Source organism: Brassica napus, unplaced genomic scaffold (assembly GCF_020379485.1).
Source record: "Brassica napus cultivar Da-Ae unplaced genomic scaffold, Da-Ae ScsIHWf_125;HRSCAF=223, whole genome shotgun sequence".
NCBI lineage: Eukaryota > Viridiplantae > Streptophyta > Magnoliopsida > Brassicales > Brassicaceae > Brassica > Brassica napus.
The window spans coordinates 1-25,564 of record NW_026014679.1 but is presented as its reverse complement, the minus strand read 5'-3'; the positions used below and the strand labels follow the sequence as shown (position 1 = coordinate 25,564).

At 32.3% G+C, this 25,564-nt stretch overlaps 2 protein-coding genes, 2 long non-coding RNA genes and 1 pseudogene across 4 annotated transcripts; 2 read left to right on the top strand and 3 right to left on the bottom strand.

Annotated features, from left to right (window-relative positions):
* The first annotated feature begins 1,362 nt into the window (after positions 1-1,362).
* On the top strand, positions 1,363-3,149 carry LOC125596657 (annotated as a pseudogene).
* Positions 3,150-3,807: 658 nt separating this feature from the next.
* On the bottom strand, positions 3,808-4,523 carry LOC125596660. Its single transcript, XR_007331169.1, has 3 exons — positions 4,455-4,523; positions 4,273-4,371; positions 3,808-4,194 (listed from the first exon to the last, which is right to left on the bottom strand). It is a non-coding gene; the product is annotated as an uncharacterized LOC125596660 (long non-coding RNA).
* A 90-nt stretch (positions 4,524-4,613) lies between these two features.
* LOC125596659 lies at positions 4,614-5,489 on the bottom strand. Its single transcript, XR_007331168.1, has 3 exons — positions 5,079-5,489; positions 4,784-4,845; positions 4,614-4,696 (listed from the first exon to the last, which is right to left on the bottom strand). It is a non-coding gene; the product is annotated as an uncharacterized LOC125596659 (long non-coding RNA).
* Positions 5,490-7,879: 2,390 nt separating this feature from the next.
* Positions 7,880-11,365, top strand: LOC125596656 (zinc finger BED domain-containing protein RICESLEEPER 4-like). Its single transcript, XM_048771748.1, has 9 exons — positions 7,880-7,917; positions 8,002-8,204; positions 8,343-8,482; positions 8,799-8,892; positions 9,002-9,399; positions 9,451-10,542; positions 10,662-10,781; positions 10,867-11,194; positions 11,289-11,365. Exons 1-9 carry the CDS (start codon positions 7,880-7,882, stop codon positions 11,363-11,365), a joined length of 2,490 nt encoding a protein of 829 aa, XP_048627705.1.
* A 3,962-nt stretch (positions 11,366-15,327) lies between these two features.
* LOC125596658 (protein RALF-like 4) lies at positions 15,328-15,990 on the bottom strand. Its single transcript, XM_048771750.1, has one exon. It carries the CDS (start codon positions 15,954-15,956, stop codon positions 15,621-15,623), a length of 336 nt encoding a protein of 111 aa, XP_048627707.1. The 5' UTR covers positions 15,957-15,990; the 3' UTR covers positions 15,328-15,620.
* Between the last annotated feature and the right edge of the window lie 9,574 nt (positions 15,991-25,564).

Sequence of the window (25,564 nt, the reverse complement as noted above, 5' to 3'; positions counted from 1 at the left end):
GAGTTCACGATCATATTTATTTCAGGCATATTTCTACATTATCTATAAAAAGCAAAGAGAATCATTCCAACAACAATAATGATTAGTCGACTTTGTAAATGTGATGATACATATTCAAGTTATCCAATTTAAACATCTTTAACTTTTTGGCTATAATTATGTTGTATCTATAGCGAGAGTCGGAGACGTTAGACCAAAGTATCCAAGATAGGTTTAACTTGAAAAAATAACAATTATTATAGGGGTTCCACCAATATCATTCGAGTCTATCTTGTTTCCCATACTTTTGCAGGTAGGTAACACGAACATGTAACGTGACATGTCTCTTTCCGGACAAAAATATTGTTTTCCTCAACGGTAACAATTTAATTACCTATTATATTCGTGAATCGATTAGACGTTTGAAACTAAATTATACTATTGGACAGAGAAAAAAAAAAAACAATACAGACAACCGGCAAAAAAAAAAGAGTCAAGCGTAATATGATAGACAACCAATTGGTCTAGCCTAGTGGTAAAGACATTAAGCTGGAGGTTAGTCATGGGTTCGATTCCTCTTGGGTACCCATAGACGCCTTAACTTAAATAGCAAAGAAAACCCAGATTTCTATGGACTTCTTGATGATTAGTCATTAGGCTTAAAAAGCCTCTGGAATTATACCACAGTTGTCGAAAAGAAAATTAATTATGATAGATTCAAATTTGAATATAGTAGCTTGCTGGGCATGAAGGACTTTTGTATTACATAGTTCTCAATGTGTTATGATAGCATCAGCAGTTAATTGTAGATGAGCTGTGTAGGATGTTTAGGGGAAACGAAAAAAGAGTGTAGCTTTAGACTGAATTTTTGTGTGTATATATTGCATCTAATGGAAAATTTAGAATTAATTATAAACTGTTCTATAGAAGAACGTGTGAATTAAGAATTAGCCAATGTCAACTTCTTTATAACATCAAAGAGCTTTGATTTCTCTAGATGGTGATAAATTAGTAACAAATATAGTGGAAACTAACAAAAAATGAACAATACTCTTTTGGTTAAAAAAGGATCTATGTTTTAAAAAAAATTTTGCTTCAAAAAAAATATATTTTACATTTTTAATTCTATTTATTTAAATAATAATGATAATTTGTAATCTCTTTAAAAATAATTATATTTATTAAATTGTGATTGACTAAAAGTTGTAGAAAATAGTTAATCATAAAATAATATATTTATAATTAAAACTGCAAGATGATGTGTGAAAACTTTAAGATATTTTCTTAATGAGTATGATATAACTAAAATTGCTAAGTAGATAATTGATTTCGATAGAATTTCATTTATTAATTAGAAAACTGAATTATTTCACGACACTGAGACTTGTCCTATAAATACAACCTTTCCTCGTCTTAACTTGTATCACAAAGCAAAATACGAAAGAAACATGGGGTTCTTGGGTAAGAGTGTATTGTTGAGTATCCTTGCAATATGGTTCTTCACTTCCTGTGCTTTCACTGAAGAAGTGAACCATGTGACCCAAACGCCTTCCTCTGCCCCTGCTCCATCTCCTTACCACCACGGCCACCACCACCCACATCCTCCCCATCACCACCACCCTCACCCTCACCCACCGGCAAAAGCCCCTGTCAAAGCCGCCGGTTTCTCCACCTTCTAAACCTCCGTTAAGACTCCAGTTTACCCTCCACCAAATCCCCGGTTAAGCCCCCAACTAAACCACCGGGTATCCACCAGTTATCCCCACAGAAAGGACACACCTGTTAAACACACCTTTCCCTCCGAACCCCCCACCAAAGCTGTGGGCAGCCCCCAGCCAACCCTCCAGTTCACACCCCTCCCACCCGCCGTTAAACCGCCCAGTTTCCTCCCCAAAGCTCCAGTTAACCCCCACCAAACCTTTTTGTTTACCATTACAAGATAGTAGCCCCGCACCAGTTAAGCCACCAGTTTCCCTCCACACACACTCCCGGTCAAGCCCCCCGGTTTTACCTCCGACCAAAGCCCCTGTTAAGCCCCGACCAAAGCCCCGGTTAAAGCCTCCGGTCTCTCCTCCAACCAACCACCAGTCTCCCCTCCAGCTAAGCCACCGGTGAGGCCACCGGTTTTACCCGCCAAAAATTCAACAGAAGCCTAATCGCCGTTCAGGGTACGGTCTTCTGCAAAGCTGCCAGTACGTTCTCCGATTCACTCATTGGCGCCAACCCGTTGAAGGTTAGAAATTTTTTAGTTAATTATTATTACTAGGATTTTTCACATAGGTTCTTTATTTTACACATACACAAATAAACACACACTAAATTCATCGTATCTGAAACAAACTCAACGTCTCAACGTGCGGTGGCTGCATGCGCATTTATTCAATACTGTACACGTATATTTGTAAGACAGTACGTACTTGATATCAAATCATGACGCAACTTCGAAAAATAATTCAAAATTTCAACACATCATAAGTGGGACCACCGGTACGAAAACTATAATATCGTTTCCAAAGTATTTACTTCTGCACATCAGTCAGTCACTGTTTTTATTGTCTGTCACAGAGAAATTTCGTGAAGCCCAAAGAAAGTAGTTAAAAAGCACCTAACTAGTTCCATTAGTCCTCCAAAACGCATCTAACGATATTATCTATTAATTATTTCTTTAGGTGCTGTTGTGAGACTAAGTGTAAGAGCAAGAAGAACGTAGTCGCGGAGACCAAGACGGACAAGAACGGATACTTCTTGTTGTTGGGCCCGAAGACGGTGACAAACTACGGTTTCAGAGGATGTCGTGGTATCTGTGAAATCAAAGGACTACAAATGCAACAAAGTGTCAAAGCTATTCCGTGGAGATGTCGGTGCCGTACTCAAGCCGGAGAAAGGAAGGGGAAATCTGCGGTGGTCATTAACCAGCTCATCTACGGTATCTTTAACGTTGGACCGTTTGCGTTTGACCCGGTTTGCCCCAAATAAAGATAATGATGATGCTTTGTTACTTTCTTGATTATGTAATGCTCAAAAGAGTTCGAGGGAGACAGAGAGTTATGTCTTTATGCGTTCGAAGTAATGTAGCTTTAGTATTAAGCTAAATGCTTGTGTTTTTATGAATGTGTCCTTAAGAGACGTCGTTTGGGTTTCGTTTGAATAAAAATCGCCAGCTTTAAGAAGATCATCGGTTTTATTGAAGGCTGAGAGATCGCTGAAATGGGAGATATCATTTAATGATACATTCAGTGAAACAAAATAAAATGTTCAAGATCACTGAAATGGGATGATATCATTTAATGATAATTGAACAAAACAAAGTGAATCCATGTGTATTTCGAAACCTATACTATACAGAGACGAAGGCATAATTTATTGTACAATAAATCTAGATGCAAGTTAACTTTTGTAGGATTTTCAACTTGTATCTATTTCCTATTATTTGATCAAATTAAAATGATAAAATATAATTACGCTGCAGACAAAAATTATGATTACAAAGAAAGTGATAATGTCGATTAAGAAAGGGAATCATCGAATAGGGTTTCTAGTTTCTGCTTTCCAGTCGGTTTTTTGGATTCGGAGAAAAATCTGCTGTGAATTGTCGGCCACGTGTCTGACATAATTTCTCTTCACATCTGAAAGTTAAAAAAGGACAATGTTGAAATTGAAAGATGCTGATATCATGATTAACCATAGAAACCCATTAAGGGTTTTTAATGAATATTTTAGTAATAAATGTATATTAAGAACTTTGTCAAGAAACATTTAGTTTTGTGCTCCAATGGTAGTTCTTAATAAAAAGTTTAGAGCATCATTATCCCAGAAATCCCAAATGTGGTTTCTTAATTTTTTTTTTTTTTTAATTTTTCGAATTTAGAAAAAAAATTAAAAACGAACCAATTGCGGTCCGCCGCGTGTCAGTGGAGCCCGTGAACAGTGTAAGAAACCCTTAAGGACCAACTACTATTTGGTAGTTTTGGTAACCGGTTTCTTAAAAAAAAAATGGGTCCTACGCGGAACCCACATGCTAAGAACCCCTCTGGTATCCTTGGATAAAGATGCTCTTAAGAAAAAAAAAAAAATTTACCAAGCAAAGTAGGATCAATAAGCAGCGCTCTAGAAACCCAAACTAGCTCCAGTCTAGCATCCTTCACTCTCTCTTTAGCAACACCTTTTTTTCCTTTCGCACCACTTTGTTTGTCTTTCTTTATGTCCAATATGTAACTACGCAAAACAGAATTGCAATTTTGTTCAATACATATTTTAGGAGAATCTAGAAGAGTAGGGTGAAACTATGTTTACCGATGGTGTCTGAAAAATATAAAGTCACGCTGGTTATGGAACGTTACAACTCTCCTACCACGGAAGTTAGGTTCTTGAGGAAAGAGTGATTGAAAAAACCTGAGAGAACCACAAGCAATAACATTAGCCACAAGAAATCAAAGACAATAAAGATTATATTCAAAAAACTATATATAGTTTACCTCCCAACACAGTTTCCTAAACGAGTTGTGAAGTTGTTAAAACCAGCTCCGGTTCATGGCTTGTAAGGTTTCATGGTTCTGCAATTAAAATCAAGTACTCACTAATCCACACTCCTACTTGTAGAGAAGAGAAGACAAAATGTGTGTTTGGTAACATACCTTGATATCCTTCCTTAGAACAAGATATGACAACTTGAAATGAGCAGCAGGACCGTTTGGCAAACCAATGATAAGGAGCGCATCTACATCATTTTTATAAAAAAAGCTTGAAACAAACCCATATAAAGAGTGATAACAGAACATAAAACTTAGAAGAGTGAAAAACTAACCAGGCTCTCTGCGATTAGTATGGACTACGCATCAGATGAGAGAATCTTGTAAAACTCTGGAGCTAAGGGAAAATGAGAGAAGCTGCGCATCAGAGCTCTCAAGATTCTTAACGAGACGTTTTAAACAAACCTTAACAGCATCAAAATACTTATCGAAAACTCTCAAAACCACACCGATAGATTTCTTTCTAACCAAAGCCTTACTACTACCTAACAGAGTGAAAACCTCAGAGGTCAAATCCCTAGCTAGATCATCAGTCCCAATCCTAGCCAAACACTCCTGAGCGAGACTCACCTCGTACTCGTTCGAACTGTTTCCTTCCTGAGCTGGTTCGTGATCATAAGCAGAACCGGCGTCTGATTGTTGAACGACTGAGCAATCGCGTGGTAACCGATCCTCTTATGCGCGAATCGAGATGAGGAAACGACCTCCACGGCGTGGAAGGCCGCCCAAGCCATGCCGACGCCGCAGCGAGGAAGGAGAGTTTCTGGAGGGCGGCGACGGATTTGGTGGAGAGATCCGTTAGACAAAGTCATGCAAACGACAACACATGTCCTCCAAGAGCTGATCCTTCTTTCGCCTAATTAAGACCCGACGCTTAAGTTAATTCATAATTTTTTTTAATTGCAAATTAACCTAAGACCCCCTTTAAGAACCACCGTTAATCGTGGTCTAAGTAGTTTTAGTTGATCGACTTGTTTGTTCAAAAAAAAATTGGTCAAACTTTTATTTCACATTTTCAGTTTTATTAGGAATCTAGGATGTTCCTTGTTTAATCAATACCGACATCACTAAGAGCATCATTTAGTGGTCAATTTTTCAACATTGAGTCTTTCATATTACTATATTAAGAGCATGTTTATTGTAGGTTTCTTAGGTTAGGTCTCTTAGCGTAATATAATATACGGTCTCTTAGCTTTTAACTAAAAAAACTAAGAGACGTCTCTTAAATAAGAGATATAAGAGCATGTTTATTGTAGGTTTCTTAGGTTAGGTCTCTTAGCGTAATATAAGATACGGTCTCTTAGCTTTTAACTAAAATGCTAAGAGACGTCTCTTAAATAAGAGATATAAGAGACGTCTCTTAGCTTTTTTAGTTAAAAGCTAAGAGACCGTATCTTATATTACGCTAAGAGACCAAACTTAAAAGACCTACAATAAACATGCTCTAAGAGACGTCTCTTAGCTTTTTTAGTTAAAAGCTAAGAGACAGTATCTTATATTACGCTAAGAGACCAAACCTAAGAGACCTATAATAAACATGCTCTAATAATTTGGTTGAATAATTAAATTGAGTGTAAAATACAAGCATGTGAATTAGAAGAAGACATGTGGCTTCATAGCTCCTTTAAAACAATAGAAAGTACTTTCATTCAGAGACTATTCTTTCTTTCAATGTTCCTCTTTCCTACTGTTTAATTGTTTAATACTTTTTTATAGTCAGAGACTCTTCTATAGAAGCACCTATGCGGTTGCTCTAAGAGCATCATTATCCCAGCAACCATGAAAGGTTGCTTAATTTTTTTTGTCTGAATAAAAAAAAGAAAAGAATTAAAAAGCGCACCAATCACGGACCGCCACGTGTTAGTGGGCCCGCGAACAGTACAAGCAACAAAGAAATCTCGGTGCTTATTTTGCATGCGGAAGTGACGATGCTTGTGTTTTGGTGGGCCCCAGGCCATAAGCAACCCTTTTTTGCTCGCGATAAAGATGCTCTAAGAATCTCTGCCAACAAAACCCTTTTTTGTTATTATCACAGTTTTTAGTAACTGAACCCCTCAGCTAAAAATGGATGGTAAACAAATCTTCAACTAAAAATTTGACGAAAGAAACCCTCAACTTCAATTTGTTAACGTTTGTCGCTATTCGTGACGAAAATATGACTCCTGCATTTTTTCGTAAACAGAAGAAAATATGACTCAAAGTTCAGAAATCAGGTAAAGAGAAAAAGATGGCTGACACCATACTTTAAGTAGGAATGTCGAATTTCTAAACTAATTAATTATTCTCAACACTATTTACAATTTAATAATATAACTTAGAAATTTTAAATTATTTGATCTTTGGCAATAGTAATATAAATAAATTTTATGTGTTTCCTCCTTTATAAAGCTTTATTTATTTACTTCATATTTTCGTAATATCACAAATAACAATGTATTATTTCATCTCAACAACTAGAAGAAACTATAAGAGTTTATAAAATCATTGTTAAGCCTTATAAATCATTTGTAAAAGTATTAAAATGTTTATAAAACTTTATAAATCAGTTATAAAATTGAAAAAAATATTGTTTAAGAATTTATAGTTTAGTTTAATGGCTTATAAATCGATTGTAAGATTTTAAATAATGCATATGTGATAATAACGATTTTAAAACATTTAATAGCATGTTAAAATTTACTTATATTATTATTGCCAAGTAGATTCATGTTCAAGGTAATCCATGTTTTGTGTTCTTGTTTTCAAAGCCATAATAGATTTAATAATTTCTAATCCAACTGATAATATTCCGCACAACTAAACTGAACCAAAGTTGAGTCAGATTGTTGGAAACCAAAAGCTTAAGGTTTTCAAAGGGTTTCAATAGCTCATAGCTTGAGCTTCACGCGTGGTCGACATGTGGCTCTTTTAAAGAAGTTAGCTGGGTTGTAAATTCTCTGGTTACTTGGTTAGACCCAGAGATGTCAGCCCAACCCGTGGCCCATCGGGTTCGGCCCATGTAAACCCATCACAGGGCGGGCTTGGACAAGTCATTTGGTGTCCATGAAATTGCGGGTTTAGCGGGTCTAACCCAAGCGGGTTCGCGGGTTGTCGGGTCATAACCCGTCACGGGTTCGCGGGTTACCCGCAAATTTTGTCGATTCTTCGTCTTCTCTCAATAGGTGTATCAAACTGATTCCAAATTTGATCACCTTCCACGGATTTCCTGTTTGAGCTACTGCATGCACTAGAGAGAGCAAGAGATTCGATCAGATCAGTGACTGCAAGCCTTCAATGGAGATAATGTCCGTCCGTCTCCTGCCAGATATTAGAGAGTTAGCGTTTCCCCTTCCTTATTCTTCCTTCACACGCTTTAAATTGTCAATCCTTCGATGGAGATTATGTCTTCTTCAACTCTCGCTCATAGCAGGTTCATCTTTCTTAGACAATAATTGTTTCTAGAGTTTGAGTTGTTTTCCCTTGATCATTAATTTTTTTTTCTTTTATTTTTCAGACTTTTTGCTCAACAAATACCACTGGATGAGCTATTGTTGTTCTATTACTATTGTTGTTCTGTTACTGAATACAATATCAAGGTTAGGTCTTGGATAACTTTTGATACAAGCGATTCTTCTTTGGGCTACTCTTCTTCAAAACACTTTGAAACCACAATGGTTACTCTTACTTTAGCTGTGGGCGTTTGTGGTGCAAGAGCTGGTACTTTGAATCTGACACAGAGGATTTTGATCAGTGTTATGGCCCGAGCTAGTTAAACTGATGCAAAGTGAAAGATTATCTTTGTTTTCTTCTATTGAGTTAGAGATCTTTTATTTATCTTTTATTTGTGTTCTGCAGCTCTTATTGACCGAGGACGGAGACGATCTGGTTGTTTTCTTTACAAACATGAAATGGATAAACGTGATGCCCCTCTTGTCAGTGAGCTTGTTGAGCATTTCTCTAAGGTCAACCATCCAGACTTCTATCTCACGTACCAGGTTACGACTATGATCTTACTCACAGTGATGATTCTTAGTTATTGACTTGTATAGATTTTGGTGATCATGTTAGAATAAGTTTGCTTGTGAATTTTTTGTTGTGTGGAACTGGATTGAAACTTTATGACTGAAAGCTTTTGTACTAACTAGAGTCTTTGACTCCTTAATATTTACTAATTAATTAACTACTAAATCATTAATTAACTAAAAACCTAAATGTCCACGCCTTCTTTGACCTAAGTACAAACGTGACGTTTCTCTAAAGTTTAAGAAAAATAAACTGCTAGTGAGTTGTGGCTGCAACACTATCACGAAGGATAACCAGAAGGGAGCTATGGATTCAAGTGGCTTTTCAAACTTGATGTCGATAGATTTTGAGTCTCAAGGAGTTGTTGACGCTGAAGCAGAACGTACCAGATATGATGGATCTCAGCCATCTCAATCTCTTTTTTTTTTTTTTTTTTTTTTTGCCATCTCAATCTCGTAGAAGGAGAATCATTGATGTTGAAGATGAATCAGATAATGATGCCATGGAAGATGATTATGAACCGGTAAAAGAGAGGGTTTCTGCCAATGCTGATGGCTATCTAAATAAGAGAAAGAAACAGCAGGTTCAGGCTGAGGATGATAATGGCAAAGGGATGTCATCTAAGGCGCAAGAGAGAAAGATGCATAAGGGAAAGGGTGATCATGGTGGCAAAGGGAAGCCGCAAAAGAAGAAACAAAAGACTGCTGATTCTGAAGACGAGTCAGGTGATCATGATAACGGAAAGTCACCGGCTCAGAAACAGAGGAGACAATACTCACCCGTGTGGCAAGATTTTGTAATGGTTACTAAGAAAGATGGCTCTGAAAAAGCACAATGCAAGCACTGCAAAATTGAATACGCACATGACTCTCACAACAATGGGACTAATGTTATGAGACACATCTACTGAAGTGTAATCTTGACTGGTGATGTTCGTCAGATGGTGCTCAATGCAGAAGCAAAACTGCAAGCAAAGAAGTATGATCACACTGTTTTTCGTCAGATGGTAGCAAAGTGTATCATTCTGCATGATTTACCATTTTCATACGTTGAATATGAGAGGGTCAGATCTGTTTGGACATACTTGAATGCAGATGTGAAGTTTATCAGTCGCAACACAGCTGCAAAAGATGTTTACAAGTTCTATCAGAGTGAGACAGATATTCTGAAAAAAGAATTGGCTACTCTTCCTGGAAGGATTAGCTTTACTTCTGATCTGTGGACGGCAATCACACATGAAGGTTATATGTGTTTGACAGCACACTACGTAGACAGAGACTGGAAATTGAAGAACAAGATTCTTTCGTTTTGTGCTCTACCACCTCCACATACAGGTTTTCAGCTAGCTATGAAGATTATTGATGAAATGGAAGAATGGGGTATTGATAAAAAAGTGTTTTCAGTCACACTTGACAATGCTACAAACAATGATTCTATGCAAGATATCTTGAAATCTCAGCTTGTGCTGCGAAATGATTTGGTCTGTGGTGGAGAATTCTTTCATGTTAGATGTTCTGCGCATATCCTCAACCTTATTGTTCAAGATGGACTCAAAGTAATCGGCAATTCCTTGCATAAGATCAGAGAGAGTATCAAGTTTGTCAAAGCATCTGAATCTCGTGAGCTGCTCTTTGCTAAATGTGTTGAATCTGTACGTAAAAAAGAGAAGGCTGGGTTGCTTTTGGATGTTACCACAAGATGGAATTCAACATATAAAATGATTTATATGGCCCTGAAGTATCAAGCAGCGTTTGGTCATCTCAAACTTATTGAGAGGAGTTACAAGTTTCACCCAAGCGAGGATGAGTGGAGAAGATTGCAGGAGATGTGTAATTTCTTGAAGCCCTTTGATGAGATTACTCGCCTCATGTCAGGATCGACATATCCTACGTCCAACTTGTATTTCATGCAAGTGTGGAGAATTCAAAACTGGCTGACACAGAATGAAACCAGTAGAGATGATGTTGTCCGAAGAATGGTTATACCGATGAAGGAGAAGTTTCAAAATATTGGGAAGAAGTCAGCGACATCTGTGTTATGGCTACAGTTTTAGATCCACGTCTGAAACTAAAACTTGCAGAGTTTTGTTTTGGTAAGGTTGACAAGAATTCTCTAGAAAGAAAGATTAAACAGTTGCGTGAAAAACTGCAGACCTTGCTTAGCGCCTATGAGAACAAGGAAACATCGAATTCTCCTTCTGCAGAAACACATGAAGCTGCTCCAGACCAAGTTGCAGAGGATGAACAAAGTGGAAATTTCAGCAATTATGATGTGAGCTTGCTTTTGATTCTGATTTTTTAACTCTTAAATAGTGATTTAGACAACACCTTAAGAACATATAATATTTAATTTTCAGGACTTCTTTTCATTCTGCAAAGCAAATGTTGTTGTTAGTGGAAAATCGCCACTAGAGATATACCTCGAAGAACCACCTATAGACGGAAAGGTGTTTGCAAGTTTGGATATCCTGGACTACTGGAAAGATAACTCGAAACGTTTTGGTGCATTGGCTTTAGTGGCGCGTGACCTTCTCAGCATACCTATCACAACTGTAGCTTCTGAATCGTCTTTCAGCATTGGCGCTCGAGTTTTGAACAAATACAGAAGTCTTCTACTACCAAAACATGTTCAAGCACTAATATCTAGTCGAAATTGGTTAAAGGGATTTGAAGCTTACGAAAATGGTAATAATTTTTATTATAACAGCTAATTATGTCTACTATAATGCTTCTTGGTCTTCATTATAGTTAGCTAACTCATTTTGGATCATATATGTAGAGGAAGATGAAGCGTATGTTGATGATGAGACATTACCATCCTTTGAATCCATTGTCGGTAAAAAAGATGGTGGTTGATGGAGAATCGTTTTATTAGTGTTTCTGTTTAGCTTGTTGGTTTTCATATATCCATTCAGAATTTAAGTTTGTTGACTGGAATTTATTTGGTGTTGCTTTTGAACTATTACAGTTTGTTGCTTTCATGTTCTAAAACTTCGTTTTATTTGATTTATGTTCTTTTATTGGATTTATGTCCTGAGAAGTTACGTGATTGTTAACCTGCAATTCAAAACTTGATGTTTACTACATGGTTACCAATCAGACGATCAGTACTGTAGATACCACTATTTTATTTTTTTCTTACTAGGTGATCTTAATAGTTTTCGATGCTGTTATTTGCTCCCTTTTTTGTAACGTTAGCTTGTCATTTTTGGACTAAAATCTATATATTTAGTGACCAATTGTACTGCTGTATGCTGCTTTAATAATGAAGACGTGTTTTCTTTTCTTTTGAAGATGTTTTCACATTACCTTCTTTGCTTTATAATAAGGATAAACTTGATGAATGTCAAATCGTTTATAACTTGGACAAACTTGATGAGTTTCAAACGAGTTTTGACCCTAATGTTTTGTTTCTTTCGTGTTTTGAGAACCATTAAATGTTTTAATGCAGGTAACCCGCGGGTCAACCCGCACACATAGTGCATTCAGCGGGCCGGGCTTGGACAACATTTCTCTGGCCGCAACCCGCTGCCGGCCGACCCGCGCGGTCTGACAAACTGATTGACCCGCTGCGGGACTGTCCAGGTGGACGCGGGTCGACCCGTCTGACAACTCTAGTTAGACCGTTAGATTCAGGTTCAAGGTAATCCATGTTTTGTGTCCTTGTTTTTAAATCAATACGTGGCCCAAATCAGTCCACACTAACGGCCTGGGTTTCTTAACTCACACAAGAAATCATAATAAATTAAATAATGGGGTTTAATATTAATTTTATAAAGCCCAATGATTTGAGCCCAATATTTTCTCCATAAAATAGCGAGACTTTGGACTGTTTTCATAGATGTATTTTTCTTAGTCAACCCAATGATTAGATTATTTCTAAGATAAGATTTCATTGTCGATATATATCTCGACACGTAGATATTAGATTAATTTAGGGTATGACAGGTAGATTTTAGAGTAACTAGTAAAAATAAATGTGGAATAACTAGAAAGAAAAATAGCAGAGTAAAACAAAAAGAAAATAAAATCAGGTGTAACTTATTTTCCACTTCTGAAACAGAGATAAAAAAAGTGTAATATATACCAGCAGTTAAACAGTGGTGAGCGTAAGCCAAATGGAAATTAATTTTACCTGATTGGCAAACATATAAGTTGAACAGAAAGTAAAAATATTATCGCTAAAAAAATATAAGAGCTTTCCAGTCACACTTAGTTTACCTTACGATCACTTCGGGTAATACTTATTATATTGACCAAAAGGTCACACACTTACGCTACACACAGTACCTGTCATGTAAAATATAATTGGTTAGTTTAACATTTTCCTATGAGGAAATTGAATGCTCTTTGGGGAAATTATATCGTTTGTTCTTTGGGGAAATTATATCGTTTGTTAGGACTTGGTCGCTGCATGTATCATTTATTACTATATTAAAACCATAGCAAAATGATGAGTCACAAACAAGTGTAGAAAAAATGCTCTACAAAACATAACATGAAAAAGCTACGACACAAGTCCACCAATTTTATAACTCAGTCATGTAATACATTTTTTAAAAGAGAGCGGCTAAACAGATATTCAAATTTTAATGTCTGGGTGATATTTTAAATTACTTAATGCTAAGCCAGACGAATTTGCAGCCTAAAACTAATAATTGATGATAACTATATTGGTTTATCTATCTTATATATTATTTAGGATTCATTCTAACTTTCGATGTGAGACTTTTATCTCTAATATACCTTTTCGAGATGATGGTCTTTTGAACATCAATTTCTGTATGTTTAGGTAGGAATCGATGGCCGACTTCAGGCTGGATCGATAATAGATCAAGTTGGATTGTTTGGATCGGACTTTGATACCATGTTAAGCTAGATGAACTTTTAACCTAAAACCAATCGGTTATAATTGGATTGGCATATCCTTCTTATATATTACTAAGATCGCTTTCAACTTCCGACGTGATACATTTATCCCTAAAACTTAAAACTAATTGATTAGTCAAACTAAGGGTAATCTTTTAAATACAGTGAAAAGAGACTCAACGACTCAATAATGCCCACAGTCAACCAAACATTTTTTCTTGCTGAACCGAAACAAAAGCTTATTAGCAAACACACTATCTCCTTTTCTCTCTCTATCATCTCAACGGAGGATTCACCAAGATAGAGATATGCTTCATCGAATCTAATTCAATTTCCGAGATGCCACAACAACAGTATGAGCTGCACCACTGAGAGCAACAAACCACCCACAACTCCGACCCGACACGTAACCACTGGATCCAAACCTGGAACCACATACCCGACAACCTTCGTCCAATCAAATACTTCTTCCTTCAAGCAATTATATGTTATAGATAAATGGTAACCATAGAAAAGAAGTGAAAATATGATTTTTATTTCTCTTTAGAAAAAGGGAGAATACAATTGAAAGAGCAAGAAAAAAGTAAACTGGAAGAGGAAGAGTGGGATTTAGCTGCCTATAAAAGAGAATATTAGATTAAGTAGTCATCAATTTTTTGACTAATATTTTCTTCTCCTTTGATTTTTGAGTGTGATTGGTTATTTAATTATTTTAGAGTAAATGAGAACAAAATAAATAGGTGAAAAAAATAAAAATGAAAAAGAGAATAATTTTTTTTATACTTTTTACTCAATCTAAATAGTAACCAGAGGAAACACATAAATTTATAAAGTAACCAGGAGTAAAAAGTTTTCCACTTTAATTTTTTACTCTAAAAAGTAAAAATGCTTTACAATCAGAACGTAATTCATTTTCACGATTTGATTGGGTTTTTTATAACTCCCTTACCTATACTTTTAGAGTACCTTCCCACATAATCGATTTACACATTTTTCTCACTTTTGTCTTTCTCTTTCTTACTTTTATCACTTCTAACGCTATATGTTTCGAGGGATCTATAAATATGCATATAACTAAATATTTATATATTTTATACTCCTAAACTGGGATGGGTGTTTTACCGATAGATCATAAAAAGAACATGACATTTACTCGGGACAAGGATGATATAGTACTCTATCGGAATTTGATGGGCAAGGAACACGAGAGTCTGCATGTCACGCCTACATTCGGAAATAGAAGCGCTCATTTGGACAATAGAAAGCATGAGAAATCTACGACAGTTTCATGTGACTTTTACGACAGATTGTTTTCAGTTGGTGAAGATGGTTTCAGAACCAGAAGATGGTCTTCAACATCTTTGGAAGATATCAAATCCTGAAGGAGAGTTTCGTTTACATTGAAATCATATATGTTCCACAAACGCAAAATACAAAGACAGATAGATTTGCACGCAGTGCTCGAAAATAACTGTCCATTATCGTCAACATGGATTTAGAGCTACCAGTTTGGTTCACAGAATCTTAATTGAGTAAATGTTATTTTTATGACAAAAAATACTCCTAAACAATCCACTGGCAAAATCAATAGTAAATTTGAGGAGGTTCATTTTAAGATATTAAACTGAAGCCGATAATCTTTCTCACAAAAATGAAAGGTTCCGTTTAGTTTCGGCTTTTTGTCTATCCAAAACAACCTTGATATTGAGATCCTCATAATTGAAACCAAAATACATGCTCTCCATTCAGAAACTTAAGCATGAAGCCCTCGTATGGTTTCTCATAAACCAAAAGTTATCTACCACATTTTGTTGATAATAAGAAATAAGGTTTCCATATACTAGTCCGATAGAATTTGATCCATAAAATAAGCTTTGGCGCTTTTGAATGGAGATAAATTACAAATGGATAAATAAAAGAAGAAGAGAGGTCCAATTAAGGCCTAGTTTAAAAACAAATGCTTAATTGTATAAATACCAAAACATCATGATGTATATAATAGACAAACGAAACTTAATATATGAAGGAAACAAAATGAAAGGACAACAACAAAGGAAATATGCAATATATCAACGAATCAAAAGCTTATATGCATCATGATGATGATTAAATTTAAAAACATAAAAAGAATCATACGTATAACATGAGGTACGTAAAGAAAGAAAAATCATTAACGATTAAGAATGAAGGATAAAGGTCGAACGTTGTTGAATCATATCATTCTCTCTCTATCATTTCGTTCTCACTTAGCGTACCTATAGCAATGCGTGATTGCACTGCATCCACGCCTGTAAGGATTGTTCCTTCTCCTCTTCTTGCAATCGTAGTAAGATCGGCCACGTCTATTGCAAGGCACATTGTTCTTTTTGAGAGCGTCATAGCCAATGTAACGACGTCCTCTAGCAAGTTGACGGCGGTTTGTCTCTGAATCCATTAGAGATTCAAGTTCATCATCATCTCCGATGCAACCTTGTCCATTGATGCAAGATTTAGTCAATGGGTAGGTCGCTTTGACGGATTTAGCTACCATAGCTAAGATCAATAGACCAAAGATGAATAACAACTTGACACCACCCATTATGTATTATTTTTTTTTGTTGGTTTTTTGAGTTATCTTATTACTCTTTTGCTTAAGTTTTTTTTTTGGTTTCTTTTACACCCTTCCCTTGTGAAAAGAGAGGGAGAAATAGAAATGTGAGAGATTGTGCAGAAGAATAAATGAACGATTGGTTCTGTTGAGGGTAAAAAAGGGTTAGACAGATAGAGTAGTTTTTTTAATTATTTTGTGGTCGTTAATTATGTTACTTTGAAATTAGGGTTTTAACCTCTTTTTCAGGTCTAGTTTTGCCCATTATTTCCGCTCGGTGGTTAGATCTATATTTGTTATGTTTATATTTGGCTCTCCTCTTTGATCGGCTAACTTATTCTATTATGTTATATTGATCATATGCTCAAATTAGCTTGTAAACGTTTATCATCAGTTTTGTAACCAATTTTGAAAGGCTTAAGACCGAGTTGCATAGCGCGTAGATCTATTGAATCTTGGTTACAGAAGGGTGTACTGATAATAGGATTATTTGTTCTGTCCGATGCAATACTCCTGGTCATTTTTCAAGCTTCTCATGCATGTAAAATTGTAATCAAATCTTCATGAATTCATCTCTAACAACTTCATATTTATTTGTATGAATCTAATTCGTCCATTTTAATTTTTAGATTCCTTTGATATTACATTGAATATAATGGATAATTGGTTTTATGTTTGTCAATTTAGTTCAATGGCTTCCATAGATTAAAACATTTTTCGTCACTGATATTTCAAAACAATGTATTGAAACTTAATCTAAGCCGATTTTTTTCTGGAACTTAATATGGATATATATGTCAGGAGACTTACAAGAATACAAGATGATGACATAAAGTAGTATAACTATAAATTTAAGTGACATCAAGGGCGGAGGCAGCGAAGGAGGGGTGGGGTCAGCTGAACCCACTACTTAAAAAAAATATATTTTTATTTAAAAAAAATTGTATTAATTCCATTAAAACAAAATTTGACCCCACTAAAAATATAACTTCACAAGAATAATCACAAACATTAAAGACTAAATATAATTTAAAATTATATAAATAATATATTTATTTTATTTGTTAAACATTTGATTTATATTAGTTTTAGCTTAACTTTCAATAAACACGTTTTTAATGTTAAATGTTAGTTATATATTTCAATAAAACCCGAATTGTATTAGGTCCAATAACTAATATTAAAAAAAATTGAAATTAATGAGTGAATTTGAAAAAAAAGATTTGTACTTCTTTTTCGGCAAAATGGAAGAACTCTCATGTTCCCCAAGCAATTTTGGATATTTTTTAAACAAGTTTTCTATTTTTTTTGTTATACACTCTCCTCTTTATTTATCAAACTAGAAATGATTATGATTCACTGATTCAATAAAATGTTTAAGGTTTGTTTATATTTATGATCTGAGTATTTTTTTTACAACTAATTTTGTTTTTAGAAGTAGATTAATCTTTTAAATTTATCAGTTAACTAATGGATCAGTTTCTGAATCGGCAACAAAATGCCAGCGAGTGAAAATCGTCAAAAAATAATATTGCAATATCGCATTAGTAATGAGTTTCTAAACTTTTCCTGATTTGTTTTATCGAAAATATTTTAAATTGTAGTAAATAATTATGATAAACAAGTTTTAAGATATGAATGCTTTTTTTTTTGTAAACTAAAGATATGAATGATCATAGAGTATATTTATAGTTTTTCAGTGGTTATAAATTATGTATTTGGAAAAAACAATTTGACCCCGGTACAAAAACTTTCTGGCTCCGCCACTGAGTGACATTAAATACAAAATACACCACACTTGAACGACAATGTAAGACGATGCAAGGTGTTTTAGGTAGATTTACATATGTAATCATGAAATGTTTTGAGGAATGGGGGAAATCAACATATTTCTACATCGACGGAGTCCAACGGTCCAAATTAGTTTATGCACATTAACACTCAATTAATTCCAATTTAATGTACGAATTGACAAAATTTGGATTTTACAAACATTTAACAATTTTCTGTTACTCAAAGATAACATAATTTGAGCTGTCAATTAAAGTTTGCTTAGTGACCAATAAAAAATCTTACGTGGTTTTTACGTTTGGAATAATACTTAATTAATAAACACTAGATTAAGATCCGCGCCTTTCGCGGGATAAACATTATATATAAAAATTATTTTATGTATTATATGTTCTTACATATTATGAAATAATAAATATATATTGAATAATTAAAACTCAGTAACTATTACATATATAATTAAATTGGTGTGAACGTATAAATCAAATTTATTAATCCAAACAATTTTTTAAAAATATTTGATAGGATATGTAATTAAATTTAAATGATATTAACATACATAGTATATTTTAATATTAATGTCTATTAAATGATGATTTCTACTCATATATTTTTTTTATCATGTGTATCTTTAAATTACTGATAAAATTTTTTTTATTGTGGGATTAATAATTTTAGCAATTTATAATTTTAAAAAAATTATCAATGTTAGTTCAAAACTTTTATCAAAAAAAATTATTCAAAGTAAATTTTGAAATTAAAATATTTATTTATCCAATATGGTTTATAGTTTAATTTAGAATGATATATATACATTTATATTTTAAATCTTAATGATTAATTAAGTTAGACTTTTATTTATATGATTTTCTAATTATTTGTATTTTGTCATAACAAAAATTTTAAACCATGGATCGCAAAATTTGAATGTTAGACTTTTAACACTTTTAGTAATTTATAGTCATTTTAAAAATTCAAAATATAACATATAAAGAAAAATCAAAATTTCTTATAATATGGTTATTGTGATTTTTTAAATTATTTTAATAGTTAAAAATTAAACAAATTTGATAGAAGATACATTATTTTTTTATCAGATCTTTATTATTCAAAATCATTAATTGTCATATATATTTTAGCCACATTAGGCAATTCCGTAATCTTTATTTAAGGAAATAATAAATAACATTAATAATGAATTTATGGTTAGTTTAATAAAAAGCTTATTATATAATTAGATGGACCAACATATTTCTCTAATAATTCTAAGAATCATCCTAGTGATGACACGTGGCTACAAAAAGAAGTTGTAATGTTTCACAAATAATATATAGGGAATCATTTTAATTGGTTGTCGTGGGGGAATCAAACACGGATTAGAGTATTAACTCATCCAAATCTCAACCACTATGTTAAGCCCGACTCATTTTTATGTTCTCTATGATGTTCTATTTATACTTATGAACTAGATTAAGATCCGCGCCTTGCGCGGGATAAACATTATATATATAAATTATTTTATGTATTATATGTTCTTACATATTATAAAATAATAAATATATATTGAATAATTAAAAATCAGTAACTATTACATATATAATTAAATTGGTGCGAACGTATAAATCAATTTTATTAATCCAAACATTTTTTAAAAAAAATTTGATAGGATATGTAATTAAATTTAAATGATATTAACATACATAGTATATTTTTAATATTAATGTCTATTTTATTTTTTTATTTTTTTTTAAATGATGCTTTCTACTCATATGTTTTTTTATCATGTGTATTTTTAATGGCAAAAACTTTAAATTACTGATAACAAAACTTTTATTGTGGGATTAATAATTTTAGTAATTGATAAAAATTTATCAATGTTAGTTCAAAACTTTTATCAAAAAAAATTATTCAAAGTAAATTTTGAAACTAAAATATTTATTTATTCAATATGGTTTATAGTTTAATTTAGAATGATATATACACATATATATTTTAAATCTTAATGATTAATTAAATTAGACTTTTACTTATATAATTTTGTAATCATTTGTATTTTGTCATAACAAAAATTTTAAACCATGGATCGCAAAATTTGAATGTGAGACTTTTAACAGTTTTAGTAATTTATAGTCATTTTTTTAAAATTCAAAATATAAAATATACAGAAAAATGTAAATTTTTATAACATGGTTATTGTGTTTTTAAAAATATTATTTTAATAGTTTTAAATTAAACAAATTTGATAGAAGATACTTTTTTTATCAAATCTTTATTATTCAAAATCATTAATTGTCATATATACTCTACCCACATTAGGCAATTCCGTAATCTTTATTTAATGAAATAATAAATGATATTAATAATTAATTTATGGTTAATTTAATAAAAAGCTTATTATATAATGAGATGGACAACCTATTTCTCTAATAATTCTAAGAATCATCCTAGTGATGACATGTGGCTACAAAAAGAAGTTGTAATGTTTCACAAATAATATATAGGGGATGTTCCTGTGTGTTTAGAAAAAAACTAATGAATATTTCATTTTCATTATATTTATTAATAAATTACAAGATATGTGTCAAACAATAATAAAATTGAATTACAAAATATTCATATTATATATTATAGTGTATTTATATAAAATCCTTAGCATCTCTAAACACCGAGAAATCTCCACATCATTATGTATTATATATTATAAATTATATGAAATTTGTGAAAAAATATTTATACATTTTCAGAGAAAATTTGTGATGATAATCTCATATATATTAATTGAGAAACATTACAACTTCTTTTTGTAGCCACATGTCATCACTACGATAATTCTTAGAATCTTTAGAGAAATATGTCGGTCCATCTAATTATATAATAAGGTTTTTATTAAACTAACCATAAATTTATTATTAATCTTTTTTATTATTTCCTTAAATAAAAGTTACGGAACTGCCTAATGTGGCTAAAGTATATATGACAATTAGTGATTTTGAATAATAAAGATTTGATAAAAATTAGTATATCTTCTATCATATTTGTTTAATTTAAAATATTAAAATAAATTAAACAACCACATGAACCATATAATAAAAATTTAGATTTTTCTGTATATGTTATATTTTGGATTTTTAAAAATGACTATAAATTACTAAAACTGTTAAAATTCTCACATTCAAATTTTTTGATCCATGGTTTAAAATTTTTGTTATGACAAGATACAAATAATTACAAAATCATAAAAGTAAGAAGTTTAATTTAATTAATTATTAAGATTAAAAGATACATGTATCGTTTTAAATTCAACTATATACCATATAAAATACATAAATATTTTAATGTCGAAATTTACTTTGAATAATTTCTTTTGATGAAAGCTCTGAATAAACATTGACAACTTAATTTATTAAAAATAAATTATTAAAACTATTAATCCCACAATAAATTTTTTGTTATGAGTAAATTTAAAGTTTTTGCTATAAAATATACAAATGATAAAAAAACATAAAATTATAAAGCATCATTTAATAGATATTAATATTAAAAATATACTATATATGTTAATATCATCTAAATTTAATTATATATCCGATCAAATAGAAAAATATTGTTTGAATTAATAAAATTTATTTATATGTTCACACCAATTTAATTATATATGTAATAGTTACTGAATTTTATTTATTCATATATTATTATTTCATAATATGTAAAAAACATATAATACCTAATATAATATATATATATAATGTTTAATTCCGCGCAAGGCGCGGATTTGAACCTATTATTAATTATTTGGTTAATCCTTATCAACGATATTCTTACGGGTCAGATCAAATCACGTCAGTACGTCACCAGTGCAAAGATCCCAACCCGACATCTTATAAACACACTGTTGCACACTCAAATAGGCTTCTTCTTCCCCATTTACACGTTTTTCTTTTTTTTTACAGAGTGCTTCCCCGCATGCATCTCCAACCCCACTCCATAATTTACTGCAAAATAGAGTGAGAAATGGAGTGATGAACAAACAAAAAAGTGATTACTCCATAAATAGAGTAAAATTTTTTTGTTTGTTCATCACTCCATTTCCCACTCTATTTTGCAGTAAATTATGGAGTGGAGTTGTAGATGCTCTTACTTGTTTCACGTTGAATCTGATTTCCTTCCACATTTTTGAGTTTTCGGTTTGTGAAAAAATATTTATACATTAGTTTTTCTCTAAAACACAGAAATATTTATACATTAGTTTTTTTTCTAAAAACATAAATATTTATACATTATGTATGTATTATATATTATGAATTATATGAAAATTTTGAAAAAAATTATAATCTGAATAATTTGTAATTTTATTTATTATGTTGGACACATATCTTGTAAATTATTAATAAATATAATGAGAATGAAATATTCATTAGTTTTTTTTTCTAAAACACATAATCTATCTATAATATAATAATACAGTTCCCTCTTTCATGAGGCGACACGTTAGCATTTTGGTGGGTTCCACTTTAAAAAGTGTGAAAAAATGTTAAAACATGTGGCTCGAATCCAGGTTAGTGAGATATAAATACAAACATTTATACCACTAAACTAAAGGATACTTTGTACATTAATGGCTGAAACTTATCTATATTATAATAGTATAGTTTTCTCTCCTCATCCACATTAGCATTGGTGGGTCCTACTTAGAAAAAAACTGTGTAATCACGACTTAAAACAATAATAGAAATGGACTTTATAACAGAAATTATAGAGATTGGCCCGTCTGACTTTTATGCATTGAATCATTTAGAGAAAACCCATTTAGCTTTCTTCTTCGCTTCAGAAAAATCTCAAAAATACAGAATGACCTTTGGATTTTCCTAAGCAGTTTTTTTTTTTTTTGTAAACACTTTCCTAAGCAGTTTATCTCTCTCTTTAAAACTCTGATTCTCTCTTCCATGGCGGACATCTACATCAGCTGTCGAGAACGAGCCGATAATCAACAACAAGAACAACAAAACAAGTTCTTTAATCGAAGCGTTTCGTACCAGCAAGACGAGCTACACAGCATCCGTACCTTAAGGCAGTTGACGACATGCCAGTGATGATGGGAAAAAGAGTTGTGATGCAGACGTGAGTTTTAACGGGAAACTAATTTTGACCCGAGGATTTATTTTCCTTTTTTTTTTCAATTGACAAATATTTAGTAAATATCATATTTCATATATTTATGTTTTATTTTATAAAAGACTTAAACTTTTATCTTTCTTATCGTGTTTTATTTAAATAACTATTTATGTTTAAAAAATTAAACTTTATTTTTAATGAATTAAGTTGGTATAACTCTGATAAATTAATTTTATTATGTGGTTAATATTTTTAATAAAAATAATTATATACTTTTAACAAAGATTTATACTTTTCAATGAAAAAAATCAATTTTTTTATGAATGCTTAAATTATATTAAGAAAAAAAAAATAATAAGAATGGTTGAAAGAAAATTATTTGAACTTGGACTCAATGGCCTGAAGGAAAAAAAAAATGTGAGAATTGGATCTGATTTCTTAATCGGCCCAATGACCCAAGAGAGATCTGATGTGGACAGGGCTGGATCCGAAAAAAATGGCCCAATATAGATGTGTATTAATATTACTTGATTGCCCTTAATGAAACATGCAATATTAGTAAAGAAAGGGCATGCTAAGGTAAAAAAGACAATAGTATTCTGTTTAATAGTATAGATGGACGAATGTGTGGTCCTTTGAGCTGTCCTGATGGATTTAACTGTTTTGTATGATTTTTCATAAAAAATAGTTTTCTGTTGTTTTTTTACATCGAGCTTCTTTCGCTAGAGAGAGGTCGTTCTGTCTACGATCAAATAACTAACTACTTGCTTGCTTGATGTGTGTTCTTTGATGAGTGTCTCTATGGAAATTGTTTGCTGTCGATGTTCTCTAAAAAAATTACACACGCTGAATAGCTGCCAAAAACTCTTATAACATGTCCAAACTCAAAGATGAAATAATATCAAGAAATCAGATGGAACTTATAGTTTTAGGAAAATAGATTGTCAGCAGAAAACAATCCATCCTATTTCCACATATAAATTTCAGAAAACTTCAACAGGATAAAAACAATATGAATTCACTAATATTTTTTAAAAAAGATTTCTAATCGAGAAGTAGAAACAAATTCATGAATGAGTAATAGCTATTTTATAAGAAGCTTTTTTCATATTATTTCTTCCGCATGTGTTTGAATGTGCAATAGATCTTGAATCAATATGAATTCACCCCCAAACCTATTTTAATTTTTGTTGATTACTTAATTTCTTTAGTAATGTGATGATATAATGAAAACTCTGGCTTCTAAGTGCATCTCATAATAAAGAACAACTTATAAGGTGTATATCTCATAGTTCATACCTTATGGATCATGTAAAAGTTCTACTTGCTTTCAAATTACGAGCTTGTATGTTTTCTGATTTTATTAACAATCTTTTGGTAGAATCAACACATAAATATAGATATTAAAATTTATGATTACTGATGCAAATGTGACAATTGTTGTCATGTTTCACTTACTCAAAGATCAACCTATTCAGATTACCATGCGTCTCACAGTCAGAAGCCAAGATCATGTAATCGCTATAGATATCTATTCATTCCCATACAAAAAGGATTCAGTTCGATAATATATCTACTGAAAAAAAGAAAAGTTCATCTCCTTTTCTATCGAACACACGGCATCCAAGAAGCTTTTCAAGCTATTGGCTACCTCGAATCATAGTCAACTTTTTCATCTTATTGGTTCATAATTCTTGGACCAGTCACATAATCTTGAATCAGAAGTTTTAAATTCAATCTGACTGCTATTGCTAGAGGTTGCTCGGTGCAGACAAGGAGTGACATGATGCAATGAGTGAAAACATGCCAATGGGAAATGTATTTGCTACCTATTGTAATAGTCCTTATAGAACCAAAAAAAACTATGAAATCATTCTTGGGATGATTATATGGCAGAAGATGTACTCGTCACTAGAGCAGAGACGAGTCCTACAATTCTAACCTTCAGCTAACCCCCAACGAATTACAACAACACACACTCATTGAAATAGACTACAAAAACAACAACTACATAAAGACTACATCACCGGCAAAGATTTACAAAGACAAAAAATAGAGCTCCAAGATCCCCGCGAATAAAACGATAGTTACAATAGCAATTTGGGAGAGAACTTAAGAGATACCCTAGAAAGTTCGTTAAATTTTTTTTTAGAATTATTTACGTAAAAACTAGAATTTTTGGAGAATAAAAACAAATTGAGTCACACTCTTGGCATAGTGGTTGAGATTCAGATGAGTAAATGCTCAACCGTGTTTTTCCTCCTCAACCAAAATATGATTTTTTTTATCAATATTTATTATTTTAAACGTAAAAAGCTAGAATTTTTAATACCATGCAACACGAAGTTTAATTGACAGTTCAAACTCTGTTATTTTTATAAAGGAAAATTGGTCGATTTATATAAAAGTCATTTTGTTAATTTGTATATTAATTTGAATTAATTTGACTCACTGTTCTCTGTGATGAATGAATATGCGCTTTTGCCCGAGGAATAATTCAAAATTAATATACAAGCACTAGTCTATACAATTCAGATCACCATGCACTGTTTTGTTTTCTGGTGTGATCGAGTTTTGGTGATTTGCATTTTTTTTTTCCTTGGGTTTGAATCTTCATGCGAGTTTTTTTTTTTCTTAAAAACTGACTGTGGGAAGAAATTCGCGGTGTTAATCGTTTACCAAAAAAAGATAATTAA